The sequence below is a fragment of the Vulpes vulpes genome, unplaced genomic scaffold (assembly GCF_048418805.1).
Source record: "Vulpes vulpes isolate BD-2025 unplaced genomic scaffold, VulVul3 Bu000000778, whole genome shotgun sequence".
In the NCBI taxonomy this organism is placed as follows: Eukaryota; Metazoa; Chordata; class Mammalia; order Carnivora; family Canidae; genus Vulpes; species Vulpes vulpes.
The window spans coordinates 2,450-20,207 of record NW_027325714.1 but is presented as its reverse complement, the minus strand read 5'-3'; the positions used below and the strand labels follow the sequence as shown (position 1 = coordinate 20,207).

The 17,758-nt window shown below is 34.2% G+C and overlaps 1 protein-coding gene across 1 annotated transcript in view; it reads right to left on the bottom strand.

Annotated features, from left to right (window-relative positions):
• Positions 1-15,768, bottom strand: part of LOC140596701 (low-density lipoprotein receptor-related protein 1B-like) — a gene marked incomplete at its 5' end in the record, with an annotated part of 38,873 nt that extends 23,105 nt beyond the window's left edge. The window contains 3 exons of the mRNA XM_072745194.1: positions 10,382-10,495; positions 11,361-11,465; positions 15,594-15,768. Of these exons, the coding sequence (XP_072601295.1) occupies positions 10,382-10,495; positions 11,361-11,465; positions 15,594-15,768 (394 nt within the window). The remainder of the gene's footprint in view (positions 1-10,381; positions 10,496-11,360; positions 11,466-15,593) is intronic.
• Positions 15,769-17,758: the final 1,990 nt, after the last annotated feature.

The following is a 17,758-nucleotide window of genomic DNA, read 5'->3' as shown; positions in this document are numbered from 1 at the left end:
TTGTCACACATTGTCCATAGATATCGCCTCATATGACATCACCTTTGTTTTCCCCTCAAATCCACATCCTTTTTAGTTTGTTATTTATTTTTTATGTTTTCCTTTTACTGCCTCAAAAGATTTTTCCTTATTCCTTCCTTGTTTTTTGCAAGGTAAGTTGATTATTTTAAAATCCAAAAAAAAAAGCTTCCTTGGGATATTAAATGACATAATGATGTGTATAAAATTTACACATCATTTAACTTAATTTAATGCAAATGATGATATTATGAATATTAAATTATTAAATTTAAAGGCTGTATACCTCATGCCAATATCTACATAGTTGTAATTTCTGATTTGTATGCTCATTAGAGGAAGTATATTAGGCTTAAGATTTTATACTCCTTTAACATAATGACTTCTGTTACTGTCATACTATAGAAAAGGAGAAAGAACATATTTTCTTAAATAATGATAGTATAAGGAATCTTTAATTATTTTTTTACTCTGAAATCAACGTTGGTATTTAAACCATATGTGTCCAATCCTTTTCTGGAAAGTGTATAAAATTAGATGGGGGTCAGGTACGAGGCCTTAGAGTGACTATTTAGTTTTCTTGACTTTTCCCAGCAGTGGAATAGGAGCAAGAAATAAGCATTTTTTGTTAAAAGTATCTGAAATTGTGATTGTTTTCTATTGCAGTAAAATCTGGGGAAAGCAGTCTAAATAGAAAAAAATATTTAATTGTTAAAGAAGCAACATTAACAAATGAAAATATTATGTGGTTATATTGTGGTTTCTTTGGTTATTCCGATTTGCTGATTATGTGAAATCATATATATGATTATGTGTCCCCAAATCAAGGGAAGATAATGTGAGAACATCAAAGATTTATAACTGTAGCTGCCCAATATATATAACTCTGTAGTAAATGCTCTTTGTTAAGTAGTGCCACTGTACTGTCAAGGCGAAAACTAGACTTAAAAACTTGTACAGAAAGATGTGATATCTGTATTGTGTGTTTTCCCCACGGCACTGCCGGCATGGTGAAAGCTAGGACAAGTTACAACTTGTTACCTGGGATCATATAGGATAGCTATTGATGTGACAGCTTTTCTTGGCCTTACTACTCCAAAAGACGTGCACATCTCGTATTTTCTGTTTTGAACATATGCCATGGGGCAGGAAAGCAAATAAGGAATGTGCAATGACCTGACTCTTACAATGTGGACAACCCAGGCCCCTAAAGTTGAATTGCTCAATACCCCTGCTGAAAAGTTGTGATCTGTTTGAAATCACTCATGACAAGTTCCTTGGTTCTTCTCAAATATTCTCTACGGGGCCACAAGGTCGCTGGTCCACATGGAGAAATGCTGCTCAGCCTGACAGCAAGACCACAGAGAGCAAACCCTGTAGTCTCCTTTCTGCAAGACCAGTATTTTCAGAAACCAAGGCCTTAATTAACTGCAACCTAGAGAATAATTCCTATCTCTTTAAAATTTGTGACAGAAACAGAACTCGTTATCCTCTTCCCAAAAGTCCCGCCAAAGGCTTCTCTAGTACTTGTACATTTTCCTTACGTGTTTCTCACCCTAAGGACTTAGAAAATAATGCTGAACTTTTAATAAAATAATTAGATTGGAACAATCACAAAACCAAAGACAATGATGAAACACCTAATGCAGATTTCTCTCTTAATGAATGTCCCTTTGGTATTTATATATTTGTTTTGCATCTTTCTGCATTTAAAAATTCTACTTCGAAAATGATTATAAAACTAATTCTCCTGTGTGTTTTCTAAGGAAATTGAGGGCAGACCCATTGTCCTTTCTTTCTCAATAGGACTTGAGCTGGGCTTTACTTACTATAGGTCCCCTCCCAGTTACTATCCGTGCACTGCTTGCATTTTATTTATGCCACATAGCACCTTATTTTCAATAAGAAGCACTTTAAAAAAAAAGCTGCACTTTATTTTTCACCTTCAGACTCCTAGAAGCCCAGATTATACCAGGTTCTGATCATGTATGTCTGGTGTATTACAATGGCTTTAAGATTTTCCTTTTTAATTTTTTTAATGTTTATGTTGAAGAACAATACTCTATGTTCTTTACATATATTATATTTCTTAATCCTATTGTTTCTAAAATTGTTTCTAAAACAATTTTAGAAAGTACATGCTATTAGCATTTCCATATTAAGATGACAAAAGAGCCAGAGGATTAAAACTAAACAACCAAAACAAACTGCAATCCTGAGATATAATATCCTCTATCACTCGGCTCTTGTATGCCTTGTTTACCACAAAACACTTTTAAAAAGTCATTTTTTTAAAGTCATTTTTTTAATTGAAAAATATCTTTGTCCTTTTCATTGCAAATTGGGATTAATTTTTAAATCTCTCTCTCTCTCTCTCTCTTCTTTTTTTTTTTTTTTGCAAACCCATAGCTTCTTGTTCCAGCATAGCACCATGTCATCAAAATCTATCTAAAACATTCAGATGGCTGTGATATTCCATATTTCAAACATTATCAGTGTTCCTCTATTGCTTATGGAATGAATTTCAAATTTCTCGCTAAGCATTCTATATTCCTCAGAATTATTTCACTGTCTAATATCATTGTCCAATCCTCCTTTATAAGCATTATTTATTTACATTACTCAAATCCCCAGAGCCCCTGGCATGTTCCTTCTTCCCTCATCTTTTTCTTCAAATAGACTCACAGGCCCTCAAGGGCAGGGGCTATATCTTACTTTCCCCTTCTTCCCTGTCTATTTTTGATAGAGATTCCCAGACCAAAAACAATAAACAAACAAAAAGCAAGGAGAAGAGACAACAAAAACAAATAAAATTATGTTCTTCTAATAAGTTAAGATGTTGAATTAAACCTACTTAGATCTTTACAGAGAGCTATTTAACCTGGATTCCAGAACACTCAGGAAACACCTCAGGGTAGCGTTAGATGGTATCATAAAGGTGAGAAAGAGAATAACAAATCATGATAAGATCAATCACTTTTCTGTTTTTTTCCTGACTCTTGTAGTTTTGAAAACTTAATAACAAAGTAGGATGTGGTATTATAATGATGACAGAAAGATGATCATATCATAGGCTGTCAGATCTCACAATACAATATAGGCACCAAGAAATTATTTTTTAGCAACATTAGCTAAGAACATACTATGTGCAGAACATATGCTAGCTATTAGGGCAAAATAGATAAATCAGACACAACTTCTTACTTGAAGGAATTTACAATCTTCCAGAGAGAAACAGACATATAAATTTAAAGAAGCCATAGAGTGTACAACAGGCAACATTCCCAAGCCAATTTCATAGAAATATGTTCCATGTCCAAAGGCCACACACAGATGAGAGGTCAATTCTAGCCATAAAATATGGAATATCATAGTGGAGTATGAAAAATGGAAGCACACACACATACTCTCACGAATGATCAAAGAAAGGAGATAATTTCTTTGGAAACCATTTTTTCCTAAAAAATATGAACAAAAAAACCAGATACCCATAAAAATCTAACTAAACCAAAAAGGGGGAAAAAAAAAAAGAAAAGGTAATAGATTGGGGGGAAATGCTCATAGTACGTTATTTTTAGCTTTTGTTTGAAATGAAGAAGTAAAACATAAAAACTAACATCACTATCTTGTTTTTGACCAAATGGAGAATGGTTCTTGCCATGGGCAAGAAGCAATAATATATATTATAAGAAATGTCTTGGAGCTCTGCCATTTTCAAAACAGTCAGTGCCTGAATTGATAGGATTTCAGAAGCCATGCACTATCAGAGTTAGATCTTTTTGGTTCTCTTTTTTCAGATGACACAAATAAGTTTAAAAACTACCTTTTTTCTTCTCTTTTTAAAAAAGTATATATTATACAGAAGACTATTTTTAAAAAGTAAATATTACCCAAATTCTCCAATAAGGGATAACCATTAGCCTTTAAGCTACACAGGTCAAATATTTTTGTGTTTTGTTCACGGATTAACTCTTTGGTGCCTAGGATATTGTCTGGCTTATAGTAGGTGCTCAATAAATACTTGTTGAGGAATGGCTATAGGAAGAGAAGATTGACAGTATTTTTGTTCTCTCTAAGAGGGCAAAATATGAAACAATCAAGGGAACCGACACCTAAGATTCTAGTTCTTATAGACTTATATACTAGACTAGGGGTTATAATAAGAAATAAGTGAAAAGAACTATTATCTTTTGAGCTTAAGTGTAAAGAGACTACTCATACACTTAGCTAAACCTTGGCATATTATTTTAAAGTGTCAGAAAAATAAATTACGAAACCATAGAGAAATACTGAATAAAAATATTTAATCATGAACCACAAATTTTATGATTAATTCTTCAGTTACTGCATAGTATGAACAGATTTTCTATTATTCTTAGTGTTGCTGCTAATGGACATTTTGTTTTCTCAGTGTCTTCTTAGATGTTTTAGAGGGGTTTGGGGAGAATTTGTATCTGTGGTTGTGACTCCAACCAAATTTTAAATCAGGTTGAAAGCAAAACTTCAAATGGGACTCAGATTTAAATATATTATGCCTCATAGACTTATAAGTGAATGGTTAGCCCAAACTTATCACTTTACAGATAAGGAAAATGTGACACAAAAAGACATTAGTCACTTGCCCAAAATCATAGCTAGTGTCATTCATATATTCGATACATTTGGACCTAATATTTCCATTTCTGGGTGTTAGTCTTAGAAAACTAATGAGAAATTACAAACATATTTAGATACATGTTTGTATCTTTGGGGGGAAAAAGTTAACACAAGAACACAAGAATAAAACCGCACACCTAATAACTGAATGATACATGGTTAATTATATAAAGTAGGGAAAATGCAGACAATGGAACACTGGGCAACCACTTAAGAATAAAAGCATCTAATTATATATGCTGACAGGAATGGTGTTCAGAATGCATTGCAAAGTAAACATAAAAGAATGTCTATCATGTGATCTCATTTTAGTATCTAATAAGCTGCAAGTGTATATTTGTGTTAAGAAACTGAATGAACAGAAACCAAAAACAATAGTGGACTTATACTGGGACTTATCCTATCAACTACCTTGTTTCTCAGACCTTTGGATTTGGACTGAATTACACCAATGACTTTCCTGGTTTTCTCTCTCATTCTCTCCCTACGCGCGCGCACACACACACACACACACACATCCTCGTGGTTCTATGTCTGACTAATGTGATATATGTAGTTATTATATATAAATATATATAACATATAATATACAAATATATATTACATATTATAAAATACTTTCCTCATTAAATTTTGATTCTTTTCTTCTGAGAAATTTAGCTAAGCCCGAGTCAGTTAAGATTTACTATTCACTTTCCTTGTGCCACATACAAAGGGTATCTGAGTTGAGACTATTAGGATAATAAGAGGTAAATGGAAAAAAGGAGAAGCATTTCAATTCAATGAGCTGTTTGAGCAGAACATCTAAGAGTGGAATGGTCCTGCGGTAATGTGACAAGGCTATGTGTGTGTGTGTGTGTGTGTGTGTGTAAGTATGCTAGTAGTGATAGGAGAAGTAGGGTAGCTACAAACGTGATTTTATTATTGGAAGAGGAAATGTACTGTAAATATTGCTGGGAGATAATGCTGTGAATGTTTTAAAGAAAGTTAAATCCCATATAAATGAAAGTCTGACCCTTGCAAGTTATCTTAGAAGTAGGAATACACAGTTAACTTGATACTGAGTTGAATAGTTCTTCACAGTATTGATTTTTAAACCTCACAACAAAAAACATATAACAGCCAAAATATTGTCAAGATAGCACACATTAGATTCTTTTAAATTTGGTTTTAACCTAAGCAATATCACTTACTTTAAAAATATCAAAACTCTCTCAAAATAAGCATAGAAAATCCTATGTTTTATTTTTCTCTAGGATTTTCTGTGGAGTTTCCTTTTTCCTCCATATGTAGTAATAAGTGAAAATGTCCATCAAGAGACAAAAGTGAAGGCTTTCAAAGAACAAATCTATTTCTTAACTTGAAGGCTACAGTAATAAAATTTCTATGTGGAAAAAAAATCTGTCACCTTCATAGATCTGAATGCTTTATAGACTTTCCAAATGTGTATTAAGTCCTGCACATTCAAATAGTTTTCCAGTCTATGAAAAAAAAAAAATGTACTACCAACAAAACTTAAGCAAGCACTATATCTTATCTTTTAAATTTTTTTTTAATTTTTTATTTATTTATTTATGATAGTCACAGAGAGAGAGAGAGGCAGAGACACAGGCGGAGGGAGAAGCAGGCTCCATGCACCGGGAGCCCGACGTGGGATTCGATCCCGGGTCTCCAGGATCGCGCCCTGGGCCAAAGGCAGGCGCCAAACTGCTGCGCCACCCAGGGATCCCCATATCTTATCTTTTAAAGCATTTTTTTGTTTCCTGTAAGGCTTTTTTTTTTTTTTTTTTTTTCCTGTAAGGCTTTTAGATGAAATAGTACACACTAGCTTTTCATTAAAAATACGTGTCCACTACCAATTGATATCTGAGGCTGAAATCTGTATTTCCAAAAAGCTCCCCTCATAAGGATAATTGACTATTAGGAAGATATCCCAAGGGCTTAATATTCTGCTGTCATATAGAATTTTCAAAACATCTCCCTTAATGGCCATCCAATGGCAAAATCCAATAAACCATTTATAATTTCGTATCCTCCTTAAACTGTCTGGACTTTTTCTTTTCTTTCTTTCTTTCTTTCTTTCTTTCTTTCTTTCTTTCTTTCTTTCTTTCTTTCTTTCTTTCTTCTTTCTTTTCTTTCTTTCTTTCTTTCTTTCTTTCTTTCTTTCTTTCTTTCTTTCTTTCTTTCTTTCTTTCATATTCTTTCATACTCTCTACTCCTTTGAATTGAAATAATCTACTTTGACAAGTTTCCTCCAATTTCTATTTTTCTCATTTACTTTTGTTGATTCCTTTATAATATAGTATCAAACAGTAGTCTTTTCTAGATTCCATCCTTAATCCTCTATTCCTCTTTCTACAAACCCACTCTCATGTCATGGCATAAAATGCACCTCATCAAGAGGCCCCAATATCTCCCTCTAGTCTTCTCTCTTCCTATTTTGCCACATAGGCTAAATTCTGTTCTCAGCAATCATCACCTTACTTTCAAATATATTCTCTATCTCCTTAAAAAAAGATTTTTAGTCATTCCCCATCTGTACAAATACTATACTTTTTTTTTTTTTACTGTGAAACTATCACTTCATCTATGAAGTTTTCCTCTCTCCAACTAATCATCATTAATTGATCTCTATTGAGATGTTTTCCCACAACACTTTGGTCTTATTTCTTTTTTTGTTTCTTAAGTTTGTCTCAAATGTTTATTTAAATTCCAGTTAGTTAAGGTATAGTGTAATATTAGCTTTAGGTCTAGAATTCAGTGATTCATTACTTACACAGAATGCCCAGTGCTCATGACAAGTGCCCTCCTTAATTCACATCACCCACTTCACTATTATAACAATTGCCAAATGGAATTTTAAGTTTTTTAAACCCATTCATCTACTAAAATAAATTTTAAGTTCTTCAAAAGTAAAAACCATGTTGGAATTAGTATAGCATAAGGAGAGTAGTACAGTGTAAGAGTTATAACCGGGGCATGAACTTCAGAATCAAAGAAATGTTGTTTGAGTCCCATTCGTTCTTAGTATGTAACCTCAGTGTTATAGTCTGTGAAATGAGGATAACAATTACATGATGATGATGATGATGATAATAATAACAGCATAATATTCTAACTTTACATAAAATATATAAAGTGCCTAACATAGTGCTTGACAGAAAGTATTTGCTAAGTCAGCTTTAGCTCTTATTAATTATCTTTCCAAATTTACATAGGGTCTCTTTCATTATAGGTTATCAATAAACATTTGGCAAATGAATGAATGAATGAATGAATGAATGAATGAATGACAGCAGAATGTCATTCTCTCCTCTATGCTTCTTTTTATAGCTTAAGATATTTGAGGGATTCAGTAAGAATTACTGCTACCATCAGAATACATTTTAGGTTGTAAAAAACAAAGGCATGGACAAAATTCCCATAAAACCAAATGCACATAGAGACTAACATATGCAAAAGTAAAATAATTTTCTTCTAAATCTTTCCAATTAATGTATTTTTCCTCGCTGAGTTTAAAAAACAGGCTGATTATCATCTTATAAGGCCAGGTGCCTCTGATGATACTTGGTAAGAGTCAAAAGTGGAGAACATTTTTGTGGGCTGCTATGCCTATGAAAAATGGATTCTGGGGATACAGGGGCATTCTGTGGGCAGGCATAGTCCTACACCTATTTATGGGAAGGAAGGAAGAGGGTGGGTCTGAAATGTTATGTGTACTTTGCCTGGACATAATGAAGAGGGACAAGATTAATGAAGACTGGGCCCCAGAATAGGCATTACCGGTGTCCTGAAAATGAAGTAACATGGGTACCTAGATCAATGTTTGGCTAACAATCACTCTGGACTTAATAACTCTGAAATATCCACTAATCTCTTGCCCTTGCTCTTCTTTCCTCCAATTGCACTGCCCAGGTTCACGTGCCCATCACTTTTCTCATGAAGTCATGCCAAACCTTATCAGGTAGGGCCCTTGCAGCTGGTCTCAAGGCTCTCCCACACACATCAATGAGCATCACCTTCAAAAGCCAACTCCTTCATCTCAAGCCTCTGCCTCAAATCTCTTTGGCTGATCATTCATTTCAGGATCCTATGCAATCCCCTAACTTTGGCATAAATAAGATTCTAATTTATCTTTTCAGTTTTGTGTCTTTGTGCCCCTCCCCCTCCCAACTACAGTCACCCTTCATTCTAGCTATACACAACCACTCACAGTTCCCCAAATAAGCCATTAAGTTTCACATCCATGTCTTCGCTTATGCTATTCTTTCTTTGCAGAATGGTCTTCCCAACCTCACTTAGTATCATGAACTACATAAACCACAAAACATTGCCTTTTCTGTTAAGCTTCCATTTCCCATTCTGAACAAATCACTTGCCCTGCTAAGACTTCACTGCCCTCTCTTTTTTACCTGTGTTCACACTTATATTATTATAAGTTAATTAGTTGTGTATGAATTTTCACCCCATTAATTAATGAGCTCCTTGATGCTGGGGGTTAAATTCCATTCATCTTCACTTGTCTAGGATTTAGCATACTCTCAGAGTCAATAAATATTTGCTGAATGGCTGAAGAAATTTAGGGTGGAGCCATGTTGAGGTAGAACTGAAGAGTCTCCTCTGTCTTCACTTACACAGGTGCAAACCTGAGTATGAACTGAAAAGTCAATGCCTTAAAAGATCAGTTTACATACACTTTGTAGACTAATACTTAAAGTGTTATTTTTGGATGTAGTTTATGTAGGAATATTGGTTTGACATATTCAAATATCTTCTAGAAAAAAAGAAGGAATACCAATTTTTCCCTGTTTAATTAGTTTAATCACTTCTCATATTTTTTTGGACAATTATCTAAAGAATGACATTTTTAAATAAAAAAAATAGTTCGTTTGTGAACAAAACTGTAGAGTTTTGATAATGAAACATCTGAATTTCAATACAATTGTGCTTCAAGACCATTACTAAGTATACTGTGACACCATCATGGGGTTAGTATGAGGCGCCAGTCATGGTCTCTGTTTATGACATGGGATATAAAGGGGGATGTCACATATGATCCATCTCTAAAGCTCAAAAGCAAAATGCAGAAATAACTTCCATCATGATAAACATTGATAGTTACCCCAAAGGTGGTCCCTGAAATTTCTCAGAGCAAATAAGTTTATTTGACATGGATGGACAAATTAGTTGAATTAGGAGAGAAAGATTTAAACTATTAGGAAACAAAATTTTTACCATGTACCTATTTCTTCTATAAAGAAGTCTTTCTGGTTAAAGTAAGAGTGTTCTCGGTGAACATTTGGGAAACAAAAGAATGTATTATTATTTCATCAGCACTTGAAATGAAAAGTCAGTTACTGAAAAGAAGCCACTATTCCAAATATAATATAGACTATAGCAATAGGGTCTAAAAACCCCGCTTCTGTACTTCCCTAATTAAATGCGACTATTCTAGGAAATGTATTTTTATTAGACAGTTCCATGAGCTTTTTCATTCCCTCTGTTATATTTCTAGACTCTCTAGCTGACTGTGGTGCATACACTTGTCGGTGAGCGAAGCAAAGGTTAAGTGTGTGTGACACAGATGAGCCCCGAGATTAAGTATACACTGTGAAATGCATGTGGATGTTCATGATTTAAACCAATGAACTGTGGCCTGAAATGATGTCACACGAAGCGCAGTGGTAAAGTGGAAGGTTAAACCTACTTGCATCTCGGCTCATTAAACGCAGTTAAAGTGCAAATCCCCTCATTCTGACAGTAGTGATCACAAGGGTTCTCTTTCTGGTCACAGCGCTGACTTTTAAACCCCACAGAGCATCTGCAGAATTTCAGTAAAATACAGCTAAATAAAGCGTCTGACTTTTTTTTTCTAAATATGTTTCAAATTTATTTCATACAGAGATAGTAACATATGAATAAAACTTTGTAAAGTACGCTCATTTCTCTCTCATTCACACTTATCACATGCTGCTCTGACAAGGTGGGGACAGAACGTGGATGTGGATCAGAGGTAGACGTCATCCTTCTAGTGCAGCGGTGATCAAAGAAAACTCAAAATAGAAACCACGTAAGTGGAATGGTTTTATTTCCAGTTGTCCATTATGGACAGAGGGAAGAATATTAAATTATAGATTTTCTCACAAGCAGAGAATCTCCAATACTTTCCAAATGTTTAAAAACCCAGATTCAACTTCATGAATTCCAAAGGAGACAGGGGCTTAATAGGCTTACATAATATAACACTCTAAACCTGATACACACATCAAATAGCATTATACATTTGAAAAGATACCTCAAGTTCTTTTGAAAAGAATGGATGTAAGTACCAAGTGTTCACAAATATGATTATGCCTGGGTTTCCCATATCTGAATAAGGTCAATGAAATTAGAATAATTTTCCCTGGCATTTCCAACTTCAAAGATCTGTGAATGTCTTTAATGTGTATGATGCTAATAATTGAATGAGCTCTTCCTTATGAAATCACTCGCAAATTGATAAAGGAGGAGATTTTGCAGCACACGAGCCACTGAGGGACAATACTTGATCAGAGATGTCCATGAAACATTCACTTAAAATGGATCACTCCCTCCACCACCAAATAAAATGGAGAACAATAGAGGAGGGATTCCATGTACATACAAAGTCATTCCACAAAGTGCCCACAACATTATACAATACTCACAGACACACAGGTACATTTGTCTCAGGGTCCAGCTGGCATGTGCCACCATTGTAACAGTAGCCATCACATAACTGACAGCTAGAGGCAATCTTTCCATTAGTGCAGCTGCAGCAACAAAGAAAAAAGAAATCTCATTGTTACTGGCATCATTATTGTTGAAAGCTGACATAAACTCTCTGCAGATGAGAATATTCATCATAGAGGAGTAATGGAGGCCTGGCTAAAAGTAAGTTTTCAGAAAGACAGACTTCCTGGAGGCAAAGTTGTTTTTTTTTTTTTTTTTTTTAACAAAATGATGAAAGACAAATGTTTTCTTTTAGTAATTTTCAAATTTTCAACCCATTTGCTTAATATAAAATTTTAATATAGCTATATATATGTGTGAAAAAATATGCTCTAATGTCAATCACTTACACTACAGGGAGACGTTAGCATTCATTTATTCCCTTTTCATATAACTAGGGTTTGGTGACATTGGTGTGAATTATAAATCACATGATCAAATATTCTGGAAGCAAATGCTTCAGCTATTTCTCGTAAACTGTAAAATCTGGTCCAAAAAAACTGTTAGGAGTTTCAGATTCCAGGTTTTGTAAGAAAATATAGGATTATCTGATAGTCATTTTATCCCACTGTTTCTCTTTGATTATGTATTGTAATTAATGTCAATTTTTTTATTCTAACACACACAAAAATCATGGTAATTTCATTGAAAAAATAAACAGTAGTGTTGTGTTATAGGAACAATATGTAGGATGGCAACAAGGTAATGAGTTAGGCTTTCTTGGGAAAATTATGGAAACTATTTTAATTCACAGCACATTACATGTCTGAGATAAGAATAAACACTATGGCTATTGCTATGGAAAAAAAAACCAAGCATGACATTAATGGGAAAATACAGAAATTTCTTACTTGCCATGTTATATTTTGGTATAAATGAATAATATTAGATTGGACATTGGAAATTATTGGGGGAAAAGACAAAAGTACATCCACATTCTAAATTAGCAAGAGATCTCTTGTATGAGAAATAGGGTGATAGAATCATATAAGCCTTGGCTCAAAGCAGAATTACAACAGATCATGCCACTATTCTGATTATGAGATCATGTTGCACTAGGTGTCATGAAGCAATCAGTGGTGTCACCATAAATCTGGATATAAGCTTGACATGTAAATCAGGTTGCAATATCACTGATCACTTTGATCCTCTCCGTGATGGACATCTATTGCGTTACATCCATCACAGGGTAATTCCCAATGATCGGTTAGATGCCTAAAATGATCAGTTAGCGATCCTAATTAATTCATTCCGTGAATGTTTATTTCACCTCATGTAGGTGGTGAGGCTGCTGAAAAAAAACACAAAATGGCTTATCTTTTTTCCAGATGTTTAATTTAAAGGTATTTTTTAAGAGCCTAGATTTTAAAAATCACATTTCTTTTCAAGATGAACAGAAGCAATGAGTCAACTATGTACACACTCTAAAATGGAGATATGTGAATGTAGAGCCAAACATGAAGAAGGAAGCAGTAGTTAAAAGTTCCTAAGATTTAGCAAAGAATACCTTAAATCTAGAGGCATTGAATATGGATACAAAGTGAGACAAGTATACATTTAATGGTATTGGTGTCTGATATGTTAAATGGATCTGTATTTCCTTGTCCCCCATCTCAGCCTCCTTAAAAATCAAAGAGCAGAAAGTTACAGTTTCTTGTTCTATGAAAAGGACAACGCCAGAGAGAAAACATAGCTCATTTTATATTAAAGGATTTCCTACAAAAAAGATAACTATACACCAAATACCAGCTTTTAACAGAAAGAAAAAATTCTAAGTATTCATTGCTTTTATCTCCTGCTTTCAGGAGTTATAAAAGATATTGTCTCTTTCTCCTTCTAATAGTTTTATTTGCATCCTAAATTGAAGACAGACATTTGTATATATTTCAAATGTGAAATACAAATTACTCAAATCATTATAATGCTTCAAAGAGTTCAGCCCATGTTTTAATGCAAGTTTTATTCATAATTTCATTTCTTGGAGGCATGTCACACACACACACACACACACACACACACAGTTTGTGATATATCTCTTTCCAAAAGTTAATTACCAGTTGTCCATTACACACAAAGAATTGAAAAGGTATTATTTAGGCTATTCAAAATTATGATCAAGTCTTTCTTCATCAATACTTACTTGGATTTCCACAAAGGAGAAAAATATACAATTAGCTCCATTTTTAAAGATTATATTTATTATACTTGACAGAGTATCTATTCTAGTTGACAGCTCATAGACTGTGCATTAGAAACACACCTGACTATTTGTAATCACAAGTATAGTGGAGGCTTGAATTTTCATATTTAAGTAAAGATTTACTGTAATTCAGTTGTGTTTTTTGTTTTAGTGTAAGTTATTTACCTATGAGACAGAAATTCTAACATAGTGTAAATGTCATTTAATGCTAAGATGAAAAATATCATAGAAATGAAGACAAGTTTGTCTTCATTTGTTTCAGAATACGCAGAGTCTTGTTTGTATTATCACACTTTTATGTATCTAGCCTATTTGATCAAGTATTATACGTCTATTTTTAAACTTCCTCTATCTACTCATTTTGCTAACAACTGTTCTTATTTATCCATCTGACATATTCTTTCCCAAAAGGATCCTTTAAGAGTCCAAAATCACAGTGTTGGATCTTCGTGGCATGCTCAGATTATGAGGTTCTGGTGTTTCTGGATGAAGCTAATTTTCTCTGTAAGCAGGCAGTACTGAAAGCCCAGAGTCTCACTCTTCTTCATATGGAACTTCCCCTTGTAATGGAAATAGGGTGTCTGTCTCTACATGAGCTTTCCTAAGGAAAACTGGGAAGGCAATTGCAGTTTTTAGCCTGTCTTAGATGATAGTCTAGTATTTCCTGTATGAATGGAATGGAGTTGCAAGCAAGAGACTACAGTGCATTTCTGATATGGTGTATTGGACGTAGAGAAAAATGTATGTTCGTTCACTAATGGAAACAAAGTTCTGTCTTGCTAAAGTTTCATCACAAAGAAGTGACGAGCTTAATGAGCAAATATGATTTTGGTAGTTTACATGAAAATGCATTTGCTTTTATATACTTATCAAAGGCACATATTTATAATTAGTCATATTTTCAATTACTTTACTTAAAAAATAATGTACTTTCAAATGACCCAATTTGAGGGTTTGAGTAAATGTCATTCATAATGATAATACAAATCATATTTAGAGTAAATTCTAAAATGAGAGTAAATAAAAAATAAAAAATGTTGATGCTGTCTGTAATAAAATTTTATTGGGCCTTGTTTGGCAGAGCAACATAATTCAGGGCTGGCATCCTCACAGAGCTGTCTCAGTGGAAGCCATGGCATGAACACTTTACAGCATGCTTCTCTATCTCATATTCTCATTTATTATACTCCTAAGCAAGACAAGTGATGGAGTCCAGTGCTTCATAAGCCCTTCTTTTAAAAGGTTTTTAAAAGAAGTTCAGAGTAAGGACTGAACTCTAACCTCAGTGGCATCAACTTGTTTCGCGACAGGAATCCGAATGGCATTACCCTGTAGCTGCGATGCTGTTTTCCATTCACTTGATCTTGAAGTCAAAGGGCAAAAGGCAACGTAACCAAAGTCTAACTTCGACGTTTATATTGTAGTTGCCTCCTAGGGAACATTATTCCATCTACTTATTTTGGACCATAATACTTAAAGTCAGATAAAACCTGGAAGATCAAAATGTATTCCAGTAGACAGGTCTTTTGCTTCTCCCCCACAGGCTCATTTTGTAACAGAAAAATAAACACTCATCATCAATGATAATAATGAGACATTTAAAAGCCTGAGCTATTCTAATTTAGGGCTATTGCATATAGCTTTTTGAAGGTATGTTACATTTCACTATTTCTTGCTTATTATTAGGAATAGTCTATACAGCGAATGATCTGATCATATAATTACATGATTATGTGATGAATTTTCATGTTCTCCAGTAGTACATAGTAGGAGTTGAATAAGTTAATTTACTTGAAATGAACTGAATTTGATCTGTAATCAAACCAAAATAAGACAAAACAAAGATGCAATGGTCACTCTATAGAATTCTAGGATAAAAAAAAATTTACATGACTTTCACATTTATTGCTTAACTGCTAAACCTTTTGGCTTCAAATGCTTTAATAAATTAAGCTGTATGTCCACTTACTTGCAAAATATATCTTCACTGTCTTTATTTACAATGCAGTGCCCCCCATGGCACCTTATACATTTGTCAACCTCACATTTTGGACCTTCATAGCGTGTTGGACAGACACATTCAACACTTCCGTCATCTCCAATGGTACAGGATTCAGAATTCACACAGTAGTGATGACACACATCTAGGAAGAACGCACAACAGACAAAAATACATTATAATACAAGATGCTCTTCTTTTGTCACAATAAATGTAACCATTTCACTTAACATTTAAAAATGGTCAATCATTAAACACATATAAAAATAAGTAAATTGATTAAAACACCTACATATAAAAACAGCCAATCAATGAGTAGATTAATTTACAAAATCAGTTTGTGATAACGTGTAACTAGAATTCTTTAATAGTGCTATTGATTCCTCTTTTTTGCCAGTCAGGCATCATTTCATCTGCTTAAAAAAAAAAAAAAAAAAAGAAACAGAAAGGTAAGTTATATTGATAGGATGCTAGTTGCGATTCTGAATTTCAAAGTTTAAATTAACCAGGTTCCTTAGTTTCCTTCTAATAGACAATATTACTACTATTCTGAAATGCACAGAAATACTCAAGATGTCTTTGGAGGTCATTTATTGTTTCTTCTCCTTGCACCTTTTTCATCTGGAGAACAGGGTAGTATGTGGTAAGTGGGGGAATCCTACCTCTGCATCAGCTCATTGTGGTGCAAAGAAGCTTCCCTCTACACACAGCAGAACAGGGCCACTATTTCTGAACACCCGGACAAGTGAGCAAACAAGGAGATGTGTCTCTCATGGAATACCAAGAGAAAAGTGAACTGGGAAACTGATCCATCATAGGTGGGAAGTGAACAGAAGTCTAGACTATTTGTGGTTCCCCTCCTAGCTGAGAGCCTAACTTCCCAGCCAAACTTCCCTCCTCATGGAGGGAAAAACTCTATGTGGTGTGAGCCTTTTATTTGGAAAGATGTTTCTTTTCTAAAGATTTTATTTATTTACTTGACAGAGAGAGAGAACACAAGCAGGGGGAGTGGCAGAGGGAGAAGCAGGCTCCCCATGGAGCAAGGAGCCCAAATTAGGGATCCATCTCAGGACTCTGGGATCATGACCTGAGCTGTAGGCAGATGCTTAACCAACTAAGCCACCGAGGTGTCCCTGGAAAGATGTTTCTTACTGTACATTATAGATAGTTTTCTCAACTACTTGAGGAGACATCTTCAAATATTTCTATCCCTCTTGAGTGGGAATGAAAAAAATAAAGATCATGTAATAATACAATAGCCACACTATCTTTGTAATTAGACATTCTGACTCAGTCTTTTGAAGAACAGACAAGTGTATATGTATGTTTATATATGAACATATACTTTAACACATTCAGAATATTGAAATTCATAATACAATAATCTCAAGCAAAAGAACTGGTTGGATCAATCTCAGACTTTGTGTTTAGAAGCTGCAATTTCCGTTTAGCTAAGTAATTGTGAAGCAATGCTAAATGAGATTAGCTGAGATAAAAATCTCAATTTATAAACTTTAACCTGCCGTAAGACAGTTATAGTGGGTGAGGAAAATTAAAACATAATTTATAATCCTCATGTTTGTATATTTATCTAGCCCTTTATTAAATCAGACAGAAATTAAATTTATTGACAGCTTTGCTTCATATTTATGGTAATTTATTTCAAGCATTCTTATGCTTGCTCTTGCATTATGCCAAGTACCCTCATTGTGATTCAATGCTTCAGTCAATTAACATGGTTTTGGCTATATTTAAGAAAAGTAGCACTTTCAGAAGGTGAGAGACTTGAAGATCTAAAAACCAAGTCAGTGTTAGTATCTATCCATGATGGTGTCTGTTTGTTCCAGGCTTGGTGGCTATAGTGTACACATTACGAATTCTGTTTGTATTTATGAAGAATGTATGATCAGCAACTTATATGATCTTCTTGCCCCTATTCAGTGCAGAAATCTCTAAAGAATAGCTCTCATTAGTTTAGGTTGTTCAGTACCTCTTACTGACAAAGAGCTCTTTTCATTTCGCCCCCTCCAATTGCTTTAAATGTCATCCTTTCATCCTGGTTGTCCGATGGGACAGAGAAATTGGCTTATGTATCCTTCTAAGATCTTCATGTGATGTCCTTATCCATAGTGGAT